Source organism: Clinocottus analis, unplaced genomic scaffold (assembly GCF_023055335.1).
Source record: "Clinocottus analis isolate CAN_PGR_092001 unplaced genomic scaffold, fCliAna1.0.p SCAF_10, whole genome shotgun sequence".
NCBI lineage: Eukaryota > Metazoa > Chordata > Actinopteri > Perciformes > Cottidae > Clinocottus > Clinocottus analis.
Window position 1 is genome coordinate 2,690,369 of NW_027175821.1, and position 14,489 is coordinate 2,704,857.

At 46.1% G+C, this 14,489-nt stretch overlaps 2 protein-coding genes across 6 annotated transcripts in view; one reads left to right on the plus strand and one right to left on the minus strand.

The window, feature by feature from the left end:
* The window catches only part of LOC137789023 (SH3 and multiple ankyrin repeat domains protein 2-like), a 92,521-nt gene extending 85,151 nt beyond the window's left edge, over nucleotides 1-7,370 (plus strand). For both annotated transcript variants that reach the window (XM_068582263.1, XM_068582274.1), the window contains one exon: nucleotides 2,100-7,370. In XM_068582263.1, coding sequence (XP_068438364.1) covers nucleotides 2,100-2,607 — 508 coding nt within the window. In that variant the 3' untranslated portion in view covers nucleotides 2,608-7,370. The remainder of the gene's footprint in view (nucleotides 1-2,099) is intronic.
* An 817-nt stretch (nucleotides 7,371-8,187) lies between these two features.
* On the minus strand, nucleotides 8,188-14,321 carry cttn (cortactin). 4 transcript variants are annotated; one of them, XM_068582295.1, is made up of 16 exons: nucleotides 14,166-14,321; nucleotides 13,078-13,169; nucleotides 12,917-12,990; nucleotides 12,698-12,827; nucleotides 12,487-12,597; nucleotides 12,333-12,387; nucleotides 12,134-12,244; nucleotides 11,843-11,953; nucleotides 11,489-11,599; nucleotides 10,900-11,010; nucleotides 10,375-10,430; nucleotides 10,215-10,284; nucleotides 9,864-10,141; nucleotides 9,680-9,782; nucleotides 9,378-9,443; nucleotides 8,188-9,282 (listed from the first exon to the last, which is right to left on the minus strand). In XM_068582295.1, exons 2-16 carry the CDS (start codon nucleotides 13,159-13,161, stop codon nucleotides 9,146-9,148), a joined length of 1,608 nt encoding a protein of 535 aa, XP_068438396.1. In that variant the 5' UTR covers nucleotides 13,162-13,169; nucleotides 14,166-14,321; the 3' UTR covers nucleotides 8,188-9,145. The 4 variants fall into 4 exon arrangements, with proteins under 4 accessions (XP_068438396.1, XP_068438404.1, XP_068438388.1 ...); XM_068582303.1 differs by having other exon boundaries at nucleotides 9,680-9,779; nucleotides 13,078-13,222; XM_068582287.1 differs by having other exon boundaries at nucleotides 13,078-13,222.
* Nucleotides 14,322-14,489: the final 168 nt, after the last annotated feature.

Below are 14,489 nucleotides of genomic sequence, written 5' to 3' on the forward strand. Positions count from 1 at the left end.
TTTAGTGCCAATCTGTGCCAATAAGGAATGTCTTTGCAATTAACAGTATATAATATATGTATATATATATATAGTGTGTCCTCTGGCGTGTCCGTGACTCTCAGGAGCAGCAGACGTGTTAATGAGGTCAGAGGAGCTGAACTAATGAGCCTAATGAGCAATTACATACTTTTCACATCGATTTCTCTCCTGTGACCGACCGTGTTGAACAGATGATGATGTGCAGGATGCTAATGTGTTAGCATGTGAGCTAGAGGAGCTAGCATGTGAGCTAGAGGAGCTCTGCGGCTCTTAGGTGAATGAGTTCAGCTTGTTAAATAATGATTGAATAAGAAGAAGAAGCTGCAGAAGTGGAAGTTCATGTGTGTCTCTGTTCTGGTATCCTGTGTCATGTGTTGTGTTTTTGTCACGTGACATGTGTAACGTGTGTGTAACATGTGTAACGTTGTCTTCTGTCTCCATCTCATCTGCCCGACACAATTTCCTGTGGAGAAGCCGCTGTTGAAAAAGTCCAAAGAGACTGTAAGTTTGTCACGGTGGCCCGGTTCCCTTTGGCAGAGCGACGCCTCCTCGTTCCCTCTTCACTTCCCCTCAGGGCGGTCCCTTCTGTTGGAGGAGGGGAAGGGATATCTAGGCTGTAGGGCGGGTGGAGGGGAGGAGGTGTTCAAAGTTCATTAGATGCATCGGGAGACACAATCAACAGGGAATGAAATCCTTCCGGGGAGTTGAAAGGAAGTTGTGATCGCTCTGCATGTTGCTGTGTGTCGTGATCACATCCCTCACATCCATCTGGGCAGCCGGTGATGTGACGGTGGCGTCTGCATGTTGTGGTTTCTTGTCTTGTCGAGGTTGTACGCTCTCCAAATACGTCATTTTTACTGCATTCTCTCTCCTGACCACCAGGGGGCGACTCCTCTGGTTGTATAGAAGTCTATGCTTCATGTGTTTTATATATTTATATAAATAAATATTAGGACTCGGCAAGTTAACGCGTTGAAAACTTGTTTAAAACTTGTTCAAACTTCTTAAAACACACGTTCACTCTGGCGCGTCTCACCAAGAGAGGATTTCTGCTTTAGGCGGGAAAAACCCTCTGAGTGTGGCGGGAAGAACAGATCTTCTGCTGATCACGTTTAAACACTTTCAGTTGGTTTTAGAATCAAAATATTCATGTTGGCATAAAGAATTAAACACAATTATAAACAATGTCACGTGACTTCATCGAAACACTTGAAAGGAGCCGTTGATCTCCGAAGACTTTCTGTAAACGTCGACATGAGGCGATTATTTTAATTATGAGACACAATGTTCTAACAGTTTATGATTAGTGAGCAAGTTTAAAGACATTGTTTTAAAATGATTGTTAGGGAGCCTATAATATGTTTCACATATTCAATGATTCAATGAAAGCATTTTGGTCACAGATCAAAGATTTAAAAATCCTGATGGATCAAAAACACTTGTTTTCCTTCCGTATCCAAAGATACGAGCGAAAACTAACTTTGACTCACGGCAATTTGTGTTTAAAAAAGATAAATTAATACTTTGGAATAACTCTGAAAGCATCACAATGTGCTTTAGTGGAAAGATATCACATTAAAATAAAAGATGTGACGAATGATTTAAACTAAAGTAACAGCTGATGAACTCACAGTAAATAATAATAATAATGATAATAATAATAATAATAAAAAGCTGTGTTTGTTTCAAACCTTCATCCTGCTGAAGCTGAGGTAAACAACAACAAAAGGGTTTGCGTGTGCTGCCAGCTGCTGGCCATTATGCTGCATTACACTCCTTTTTTTATGTCTTAGAAATTGTTGTTTTAAGTTTTCAATCCCAAAAACAACATAATAGAAAACCTAATAACACCAGATAGTAAACAAAGAGAAGATGATAAGAAAAACAAACCCCAAAGCCCAAAGAGGATAAACTGAGAGATGAAGAAATAAAACATAGGTTTACAGTAAATAAGCGTGATGGTTCATAGTAAATAAGTGTGTTGTTTACAGTAAGTAAGTGTGATGTTTGCAGTAAATAAGTGTGTTGACCCTGACCCCTTCTCTCTCGCCCCCCCCCCCTCCGCACCCCCTCACCAGGCCGCCATTGGATGACTCAGGGTTGCGTAACAGCTCCACGCCTCCCGGCAGCCTCCCGTCCCAGACGCTCCCCTGCAGCCCGCCGGATTCCGGCTCCTCGCTCACGCCGTGCTCCTCGCTGCCGCCCTGCGCGTCGCCCAGCCTCACCGACGTCTTCGGCCTGCCCACGCCGCCTATGGGCAGCGGCGGCGGCGCCTATAGCCTGAGCTCGTCGTGCGGCGGCAGCGCCAGCTCGCGCTCCCCGTCGCCGCTCACGCTCATGCAACAGTCGGCGGCCTCGGGGAAGCCCTTCGCCTCCAAGCCCGTGGAGCTGTGGAGCAAGCACGACGTGGCCGACTGGCTGGAGAGCCTGAACCTGGGCGAGCACCGCGACGCCTTCCTGGACAACGAGATCGAGGGCGCCCACCTTGCCTCGCTGCAGAAGGAAGACCTGATCGACCTGGGCGTCACCCGGGTGGGCCACCGCATGAACATCGAGAGGGCCCTCAAGCTGCTGCAGGACAGATAAACCTCCGAGGACGGCGGGGTGTAGAGGGGGGGGGGGGCGCCCGGCCCGGTTCACCTTCACCGATCTCTTCATCGGCCTTCGTCTTCGAGTCGTGGAACCGAGCGGAAGCTTCACCCGAGCCGACACCGCCTCTCGCTGTCTTTTGTCCTTTCTTCGTCTCGGCGCTTTGGTCTCGGCCGTCCTTCTTCTCGGCCGTCCTTCTTCTTCCTTCTACGCTGCCCTCACCCTCCCTCACTCCCCTCTCTAAGCACCAAGAGGTCACAGGGTCAGGGGAGGAGAGAACGGGAGGAGAGCTGTCCGTGTCACCTTCGAGGACAGCAGGAAGCAGAGGGGACAATCAGGCAAAAACTCTGGAATAACGAGCGCTCAAACGCCGGGGAAATAAACACTCGTCTGGAAGTTTATTTCACGTGAAGACTTTGGAATACTGAAGACTCGCCCCGTGCGCCCGCCGTGGTGCACGAAGGACCAGCTGAGCTGGTCGTTGCTCCTTTTCTATCTTTGCTAGAATAATATTTCTTCACTAGAGTCCTAACCGGAGTTATATTTCTGGGTGCATCTAAAGTTGTAGAGAAGAATTTGAGATAGACTCCATTTTTTTTTCACCTGTTTTGTGTCAAAAATAAGAACTGTTTTAAATGGACACTGAACCACACACACACTTTATGCACACACTGTCTTCATAGACACACACATACCTAAGGCATGTACACACACACAAACGTTGCTGTGATGGCCTTCTTCTCCTGAGAGCAACGTGTGGACGAGCTCCCAGGCTACACACACCACTTGGCTTTTCCTTTGGGTGTTTGTTATGTGTGTGTGTGTGTGTGTGTGTGTGTGTGTGCGTGTGTGTGTGTGTGTGTGTGTGCACACGCGCGTGCGTACGTGTGTGTGTGTGAATGTGTGTCTGTGTGTGTCACTGGTTGACCTAAAAAATCCGTAAGGGCCAGTTTAGTTATTTCCATGGATCTGTATAGGCCACAGTTTAGAGAAATTAGAGTTGTTCTTCACATTTTAACTTTTTCTTCCTTCCTCCTTCGTCACCGTCAGCAGGTATCAAACGCCCGGCGTGTTAGTGGTACAAGTGGAGGGTTTTTAGTGAGGGAAAGAGCATTTAAAGGGACAGTTCGACCATTTTTGGGAAATATATACACTTTTTTTGAGGCAAGTTAGATGTTGCGTCCGTGCAATACAAAGCTGGAGCCGTGGGACGATTAGCTTAGCATGAAGACTGAGCTATGGAGGTAATTTCACACAGTGGCTAAACGGTGGAATTACAACCTCCTGGTGTGTCACGTGACGCTACAGAGCCCAACGAGACGGTTTCCCACAGACTTACACTGAGAAAGAGACACCTGTAACTCTGGCATAGTCCATATTTAAATCATTGGCTGGGAGGCGGGGCTAAAGGCAGGGATGTTTAAATCATTCTTAAATAAGCTTTTGTTTGCAATAGAATGAATTGTTTCAGGAGGAAATCATGTAATTTAGGGGATCTGAAAAACACTCTTCCAGCGCCATTAAACTGATGACATCACCTGTACCTTGCAGGTGTACTTCCTGCTAATCTTAGCGGTACAGGGCTGGCATAGCCGTTTCCAGTCTCCATACTAAGCTAAGCTAAGTGTCTTCTGACCTTCGCTCCATAGTGAAACTCCTCAGCAAGATGATTAAAAAGCATTTTCTCCAAGAATGTCAAACTATTCAAGTCTGATAGTGTTTTGATGGCTTTGGGTCCAGTGTCAAATCCTTTTGGAGGCCTTTTTTTAAATTTTTTTTTTTTTTTTTAGCTTTCAGCGATTTTAAACAACACGAGAGGTAAAGCAGCCTCGAATTTAAGAACTCGCAGGTTGCCATTTAAAGAGCTTAAAGCTCCAGTTTTACCAGGGAAATGACGTGTTTTCTATACAGCTAAATTAACATTTTGTACATTGTTCTTTGTTATTAAAAAAACAAGAAAAAAAGAGCGAGGAGACTAAAGACTCAATAAGAGATTTTTGTTAGCATGAAGCTAACCGGAGCTACAACCAGAAAACCCAGAATTGGTCCCGAACTGGAGCAGAATCCTGAGATCCAGATCGGGACCTCGGCAGAGCCGGCGCCGGCCGGTTCTTATAAAACGCAGAGCGGAAAAATCTTTGCCGAACCGCTGGCTTTCCAGAGCAGATGGAACGTCCTCGATCTGGCTCGAAGGGTTTTATGTCAAATTACTTTTTTTTTCCACGTAAGTCCACATCGTCCTGCCCTCTAACCGCCGTGCAAACAAATCAAAGTAGAGAACAAACCAGACAGAGCGGGCAGATGTTGATCCCCGTGTGAGATTAGAAAAACGGATAGAAAGAAATTTCTGATCTGTTGATCCGTTGCAAATGGAATCTGCGTCTCCGGGACGCCACCAGGACGGTAAGCTGCCGTCCCATAGCCCAGTATCCTTCTCCGGGTCTTGCTTTGCATGGGATGACGCGGTTTATTAAAACTTCCTTTTTTCTTTTTAAAAGGGTCCAAAATCTTAAAAAGTTAAAATCAGCTTAATAAAAGCTGGACAATGTGTGTGTTTGCTATTAGCGAAGAGTTCAGGCCGGTCACAAAGTAGAAGTGATGTGTTGAAAAATGTGTATATAAGAGTGTTTAACAGGATTTACAAACAAAAAAATATGTTTATTTGATTATATGTATAGCTCTATTAAAAGAAGGATGATTTCTAGTTGCCCGGCCTCGAGCTCACGGTTCTCTCCTCACTGAACCTGCAACGCTCCACAAACACCACCAGGAGCTTGTGTTCTTATCTCAAAGCAGATTCTTTCAGAGCTCGCCCAGCGCGCGGTTTTCGATATTTGCTCAACAGTAACCCAACGTCTGACATATATATCTATATATATGTATATATATAGACATATATACATATATTTATATATATGTATACACATGCTCTGTGTTCTGTGAACATTAGCCGCACGGAGGCCGGCACGGGGCGATGCTGCTACTTCCTGTTCCTCGTTGGAACATGTGACTTATTTTAGGGCAACCAGCGGCGTGTCAGAGGGGAAAGCAGAGAAGCACAGTATTTTTAAAGATTTGTATAGAGTTCTATAAAAATTTTATAGAGGTTATCTGAACAAACAACTGTTCACTGACGCGTGGATTGCCAAAAAACAACAACTACAACATACTATAAAGATAACAACGTTGGATATTATTAGACTTATGGGTTATGTAAGAAGCAATATTTATTCTGAATGAATCTCCTTGGTTGTGTTTTATTTTCCCATTTTTAAAGTTACATATCACGATGCGATCGCTTGTCAGTGTTTTAATGAAGTGTTGCCTCGAGTAGAAACACCACAGGAATAGAAAAGGAGTAGAATGGACATTTTGAGGGCTAGCTAGTTAGCTAGTTGGCTATCTAGCTTGTTCTCCGGAGTATCGGGTGGTGAAACCTTTAGACCACAGAAGTACTGTTCGGGTCACTTTGTGGAACCAGAAACCAGTGTAGAAATAAAGCATGGGTGGTTCTAGCAACCTAGCTAACTAACCAGTGGTTTGCTTGTGAGCTAACAAGCTGGAGTGCTAATTGATGCTTTTAATGCTAGACTTTTTGCACAAAATTAGCCAAACAAAGTTGTCACTCATCTCTTCATAGCAATGTTCTTTCCTACACTTTGACAAGACTGTGAAAGAAGAATGAAGTTGTTAAATGTAACTTTTGGCTAGTTAGCTAGCTAGGTAGCTAGCTATCTTGCTTTGATGCTACGCTGGTTACTGCAAATGAGCTTGAAGGTTGATACTCATCTCTTAACAGCAGTGTTCGTTCCTACGCTGTGCCAAGAGTTGAGATAAAGCGTTAAGTTGTGCGACTTCACTCATTTAGCGGATAACTCCACCACGCTAGCATGCTACGCTGGTTCCAGAAAAGGAGTCTTTTGGTTACGTTCATACGGACGTCAGCCTGCTGTCCGCTCTACTCTGGCTTTATTCACATGGATACTCTCTACTTCTGTTGTAGACGTGAGATATTTTGGCCGGTCATGTGACTACAAAAACCCAGGTATCTTCTAAAGACCACCATCTGCCTGACCAGACTTCTCCCCCACAACCCCCCACCCCAAGTTTAGAGTGCGTGTGTATAAAAAAGAGCAAAATGTGTACATTTAAAAAGATATATTTACATTCTGCAAAAGCCATCTTGGTAGGAAGCTATATGAAACCTTTATAAATGTATAAGTGCATAAAAAACCCACCAAAAAGATTAGTGGCGGCGGTCGACTCCTTTGTCTGGATCGACGTTGTCGCCGGGCGGATTTCCTCTGTGGAGATGTAGAGTAGACGTAGAGTCACCAGGCCCCGCCCCCCCCACGAGCATCACCAGGCCCCGCCCCCCTCAGAACACTGACCCCGCCTCCATCATCGTCCAACATTTGGGGAAACTGTTTCTTTTTTTTTCTCTTTATTTCTTAAATAATTAATGTTTTTTTTTTAAATTGTATTTATTTTTTTGCATTTATAGATTTTATTCTTTTGATTAAGATGTTTTCGGTAATTTGTGCAAAAACTTGTGTTCATGTTTTCTATGTTGCTGTAATTTTGTGCTACTTAAATCATCATAGAATCAAATAATTAATGAAGTGAAAAGAGAGAGAATATTCCTGTAACTGCACTCCCCCTTCCGCCCTCTTTTCCTCCTCTTCCTCCTCCTCCCCTTCCAAAATCCTTGAGACTTCTTGTATGGCAACCAAAATTCACTGTAAGAAATAAATATAATATTGCACTAGTGTTGTATCACTCTGTCTCTATGTTGATGTGTATGTGAGATTCCTCTGTAGGGCCTCAGAGGTACAGTAAGGACATGAGTTTCCTCTGCTTCCTTCTGCTTTTCTACTACTATATTTATTATTAATATTGTTATGATAATTCCATGGTGGACCCTGTGAACTATCACAGGTGCATGAACGTTCCCTGTGAACAGCTGAGTTGTTCTTATGCAGCTTCAGATGACGAATAACTCTGGAACAGCTAAAATATCTATAATATCAGATATCTATAATATCTGATGATAGTTTTCACAGCAGTGGCCACGTTTAGAAACACTTTCAGTGTTTGTCCACTAGAGAGCGCTGCTCACTACACTGCTGACCAAATACAAACATTTAATGAATATATATATATATATATATATACATACATACATTTAATGAATATATATATATAAATATATATATATGAATACATATATATAAATATATATATATATATATATATATATATATATAAATATATATAAATATATCAATATATAAATATATCAATATATATAAATATATATATATATCAATATATATAAATATATAAAAGCAAGCAAGCCTTGAATATAGTCTATACATATATTTATATATAAATACTCAAACTAAAGTGCCATAAAAAATATATTAATAATTTAAGTTAATGGCACAACTGTAGTCTGAAAATATATAAAATGAATAAAAACATGTCATAATATATTACACATGTTAAAGTAATTTTTTAGTGATATAATGTAATTTAACAAATGTCATAGTACAACATAATTATAAAGTCATTACATTTTTGGTTAAATGAATTTATTAAAGTAATAATATTTAATAAAATATGAATCATGTTGAAATCGTCCGTCTCAATAAGGAAAACGTCTCCAGATGTTAAACATTAAAGTAGCGCAGCAGCAAGGTCATAATTCATAGATCATTTATTGAAAATAAAACAAAAGCAGGTCATGTGACTGAAGCCACGCGCAGAACAATAATGAAAAGGTCACTTTATTTTATAAAACCCAGAAGATGAATTTAATGATCACTCTCTCTCTCACACACACACACTCACACACTCACACACTCACACACACTCTCTCTCACACACACACACACACACACACACACACACACACTTTTAATCTATAATTCTTTAACACATCACTAAGCATAAAGATGGTTAAAATAACACTATGAGCTGCAGCTTTGTAGCAATGTAGCATTGTAGCGATGTAGCTTTGAGTCGTTGACATTATGGCCTCAGCTAATAAGGAAGGAAACTTTTTGATCGTCTATGAATCAACCTGGAAGCGTCTTTCTACAGGAAGATGTTTATTTATTTATTTGTTTGTTTGTTCACGCAGACGAGGAAGCGAAGCAGCGGATTGGTCCACGGACTGAGAGACACGTGACATGTGACACGCCCCTTTAATTAAGCCGCTCCTCCTCACTCTGGTCTGGATGAGACTGAACATCTGTGTACAGGTGAAGGAGCCGATTCAAATAAAGTCCCATGATGCAACTTCTTGTCTGCACGAGGGAAATGAAGAGGAGATAGAGGGATGAGATAGAGGTGCGATGAAGAGGGAAAAGAGGAGCAAAGGAGCAAAGGAGCTAGGAGACGAGAGAAAAGACCAACAGTGTGGAGAGAAACCGAAAAAGGGGGATTTGAAATCGTCTCCTTCCTCTTCGTCTTCCTCTTCCTGTCGTCGTCGTCGTCTCCGTCTCCGTCTCCTCGGGGACTCGGGGCGTCGTCACTGCCGAACCTCTACGTAGTTGGCGGGGAAGAGGCCGTAAGCGCCGCCGCACACGCCGCGCCACCAGCCCTCATCGATCATCTCGATGTTGGTGATGATGTCATCGGGGTCGAAGGAGATCTCGTCTTCACCGGCTGAACAACGGGAGAGAAGAAAGAAAGAAAAGGTGAGGTGTGGCACCGGACGATGCGCTCCTTAACCACGCCCACTTAGCCCCGCCTCCTCTCACCCGCTTGGTAGTCGTACAGCGCCACCGCCGTCACGCCGAGGTCCTCGCCGAACTCGTCCTGGCCGCCTGCGAGAGGGAGAGACGGTTAGTACCGCGTCCGGCCGCCGGGCGGCGCCAGAGACGAGTGAACGAGACGCGCCGTCCACACGAATAAAGTTTTGGTTGAATCACTTCCTGAAGAATCGACTGCTTCCTGTTTGAGTTCCTGACGAACTGCTTTCATACTTTAAAGATGAATCTGGTCTCTTGTGCTTCTGTCAAAAGGTCGATGACTTAATTAAATAAAAACGTTTGCGCGTCACCTTTCGCTGGCTCCGCCTCCTGGGGGATCTGGTACAGGTCCTCCTCCTCCTCCTGAGGCTCCGCCTCCTGCCGCTGCTCCTCAACCGCTTCGTCCTCCATCTTCTGGGAGACACGCGAGGCGTTCAATGACCGCGACCATGAACACAACATTTACTGAAACGTGAAACTGGCTGACAGAAATACCTGCAGCGGGAACGCCGCCGCCGGCTGCTGCTGCTGCTGGACAGGCGGGGTGGGGCTGGGGGTGGGGCTGGGGGCGGGGCTGGGGGCGGGGCTGGGGGCGCGGGCGGGAGACGGGGCCCTGGGCGCCTCATTGATGCGGCGGCGCGCCTCCTCCTGCTCCTGCCGCTCCGCAGCCCGCCGGCGGCCGCGCTCCTCCTCGGCCCTCCGGCGGTCCTCGTCCTCCTTCTCCTTGGCGATGTTCTCGAAGCGAGCCTTGATGTTCCCCGTGCTGCTGCCGGCTGGGGACAGGAAGTGATGTCATGAGTCGAGGTATGGCGAGACTGACAGCCGGTGGAGGGGGGCGGGACTTACCGGCCTCCACGGGTTTGGTCTTCTGGTAAGACGAGGTCACCTTCTCCACATCCTCGAACGTCCTGGCGCTCTGAGAATTAGAGATGACGTGAGACACACAGACACACACACACACAGACACACACACACACAGACACACACACACACACACACTCCTTACTTTATCCATCCGATCGCTCTGGACTCCAAACTTTCCTCCAAATCCTTTGGAATGATCTGCAGACCAACAGGAGACAAAGAGTCAGGTTCTGTTTGACGTTTGAGGCCCAACCACGGAGGACGACCACGCCGCCTCCAGACCACGACTCAGAGGTCACTAAAGGTCACTAAGGGACGCTGGGTGGACGTGTCTGCGGTCTGGAGGTCGGGTAATCTCTGTGGTTGTTTCTCAAGATCTCATGAGGCTGCTGGACACTGAGGGTGATGAGCTCATGCAAACCTCTCGGAGGGGGAGGGGCTTATGCAGGCAGGGGGGGGGGGGTCTTAAGGGAGTGAGTGCAAGCAGGAGGGGGGGGGTCTGCTGGCATCATTCAATTCAACAGGAAACAGTTACTGAGGACGAGGGGACGTGCCAAAGAAACAGTAACAAGCTGGGGAGGAGAGGAGAGGGGTGATGAAGACGATGGGGGTTTGAGTAATGAGGTTTGGGTGATGCGGGTGGGGAGGGGGTGAGAGGGGTCTGTGCCTTTCTGGGACTCGTGCTGGGCCAGCCCCTCCTTGTGCTCGTAGCCCAGAGCACACTGGTCCTGCTTCTGCTTGTCTACCCCGTACTGCCCTCCAAACCCTCGCTTATAGTCTGCAACACACACACACACACACACACACACACACACCTCTCAAGTTTCACTTCCTGTTTCAAGCTTTCAGTTTCAGATTGAGGAAGTAGTCGACCTCAGAGACTCATCATAGACAAACCACAAAACCACATCCGACCCACAGAAAGTCACATCAGAGACACAGGAAGTCACCTTGTCGACGTTCCAGAGGTCAAAGGTCACATGGAGGTTTGATATGAAAAACATAAAGACTAATATCAACATTTATAAAAGCCCACGTTTCATTTGTTTTGCTCTCTCTTTATAATAATTATAATATTATAAACTGGATGACAGCGTCCAGAAACTGAGAATTCTAAACAATAAAATATTAAATAACTTCCATTTCCTCCAAAAGCTCAAAACACAACTTCAAGGATCTTGTGAGTTAAACATGAGCCAGGACTCTGGACCCTGCAGGTCCAGCCCCTCAGGGACCTAAAACCAGAGCTTTGGTACCTTTCTGGGACTCGTGCAGCTGCAGCTTCTCCTGGTGATCCCAACCCAGAGCCGACTTATCCTGCCGGTCCGTCTGCACGCCGAACTTACCGCCGAAGCCCTTCATGTAGTCTGAGACACACACACACACACACACACACACACACACACACACACACACACACACACACACACACACACACACACAGTTTGTTTTCTATTTTTAAGAAATTCTAGTCTGACTTCCTTTGTGAGAATAAACTTTATTCTGACATCTCATTTCTCATTATAGAATCACGTATTCATTTTATCAATATCACATGTTTCTTATGTATTCTACCGACATTATAAATATGTTTATAAATAATAAGGAACCTTTCTGGGACTCGTGCCGCTCCGTCTTCCCCTGGTACTCAAAGCCCACAGCGCTCTTGTCCACTTTGTCTGTTTCCACTCCGAACTTACCACCAAAACCCTTAGTGTAGTCTGGAGAGAGAGAGGGGGGTGGGTGGGAGGGGTGTTAAAGTCTCTCATACATACATGAATAAACATGTGATATGTACATGTATACATTATATTACATTACATTATAAGAAGAGGAATGAAGACAAGTTGAGTCAGGCAGCGGCGAGTGTGTGTGTGTGTGTGTGTGTGTGTGTATATAACCTTTCTGGGAGTCGTGTTTCTCCGTCTTGCCCTGGTAATCAAAGCCCACGGCGCTCTGGTCCACGCGGTCGGCCTGCACGCCGTACCGGCCCCCAAACCCGGTGGAGTAGTCTGTAGAGGTCAAAAGGTCAAGGTGAGGGACCTCTTTGACATTCAGCGAGAACAGAACAGAAACCCTTCAGACACGAGGGGTTCTAACCTTTCTGTGAAGCGTGCTTCTCCGTCTTCCCGGCGTACTCGAACCCGACAGCCGACTGAGGAGAGAAGAGCGTTACTGTGATGCTGATGCTCATATCACTGTGAGCAGCAGAACGTAGAGCAGCAGAACGTTAGAGCAACAAAACGTAGAGAACCTGGTCCACGCGGTCTGCCTGCACGCCGAACTTCCCCCCGAAGCCCTTCGACGTGTCCGTCTGGGAGCAGTGAGTCGACAACTTGCTCTGGTAGTCATGACCCACAGCCGACTGAGAGACATGAAGAGACACAATGCAGACATAATAAAGACACAATGCAGACATAATAAAGACACAATGCAGACATAATGAAGACACAATAGAGACGCACCTTGTCCATGCGGTCCTGCTGGACCCCGAACCTCCCCCCATAGCCGTGAGACGCTTTGGGGGCGACGTCCGACTCCTTCTGCCTCAGACTGCTGTGCTCTGTGGAGACGGTCTCACGCAGCCGGTGGATGCTAAAGTGGCGAGGGGGAGGGGAGAGAGCGTTAGACGAAGAGAGAGAGAGAGTGGAAGGAGAGAGCGAGTAAACGAGAATCTTCCTCACTCGATGTGCTCCTGGTGTCCGGAGCCTTCCACCGTCTTCGCCCCCCAGCGCTGCTCTCGCTCTGACACGTCATTCTGCAACGCAGAGGAGAGAGTTCATGTCAAGGAGAGGAAGAGGAGGAGGCAGGAGGAGGAAGAAGAGGAAGAAGCGAGCATCGGCACCTCAAAGTCGGGGTCCGTCTCCCAGTCGTCTGCGTCCTCGTTCACGGCCACGCTGACCGACTGTCCCGCTGCCGCCTTCCACATCTCTAGAGCTGGAGCAGGAACACAGCGTGAGCTGGAACTGGTGTTACTGGTTTATTAGTTCCTGATAGAACCCAGGAAAGAAAAACACTTAAACCTTCCAGGATGTGTTTCCTCTTTTTAATTATGTGCATCTTTTATTTTCTACTCTAAAATATCACTACGTCAACAGAATCTCTTGACTTCATGAACCGTAGCTTTCGGCCCGCTGAGAGCCAAAACCGCCTAACTTTCTTCCTGGACCTTGAATGCCTCCAAGTATTATTTATCCATAAGTACAATACATACCAACAAGTATTATTTATCATTAGTAAGTAATTTCAGGTTGATATCTTGAGGTTTTGTTTCATACGGGATGTGATGGTGTTGGTGGATTCTGTACGTCGTTAGCTTTCCAGAAAGGTGCTAATCATGTGTAGCATCAAGCTAGCGACATGAACATGTCTCATTAGAGGTTCACCTGTGACCTCACTGACAGAAGCAGAGCCACATATGAGCAGAATAAATATGTCTGTAAACCCATAACTGAGACGTGGCTGCACCTCGGAAAACGGCCCCCAGACCCGGAAGTAGCACCAGAGCCCGACTCCGAGTGCGCGTGCATGACAGGAGGACATGACTATTGATCCAGAACATGTATGCAAGTTCAGTTCCTCCAATTTAACACACACAGCGATGTGAACGCGCGTTTAGCTGGACGGGAACGTGCGCGCGCCTCTCTTTAGGTCCCACCTGCAGACAGACGGGCACCAGGTAGCACGGTGCCCGGAAGCACCGCGACACCTTACCACATACGGGGATTTAACGGGAATGCGTATGTTTTAATTGATCTCCTGAAGCGGGATAGTAGTCAGGCGGGCTGTTAGCTAGTGAGTGTGTGCGTGTGCGTTTGTGTGTGCGTGTGTGCGTGCGTGTGGTATTTCCGGTCCCAGCTTTCCCCAGTTAGCTCGCGGGCTAACCGCAGGTATTCCTGGTCGTTAACGCGCTCGCGCCGCGGCAGCACTCACCGTGTTGGACCGGAAGCTGCTCACAGAGTCTGATCACACGTATCGATCACCTGCCGGGGAGTCTGGCGGGAGAACCGTGATCGCTACTGGAAGCTGTGGGAGCTGTGGGATCCGCGTCTCTCTCTCTTCCGGCTTCTCCCTGTATCCCTTTTTCCAGCGCCGTGACGTCACAGGTGGGCGGGGCCACGTGCAACGTTTCTAATTAACACAAATTATACTGAAACCTCTCAAGACATAAATATTCATTTGTATTAATATATAAATAAATATATAAATACATATTAATATATATATATATATATATATATAATACAACTTTATATA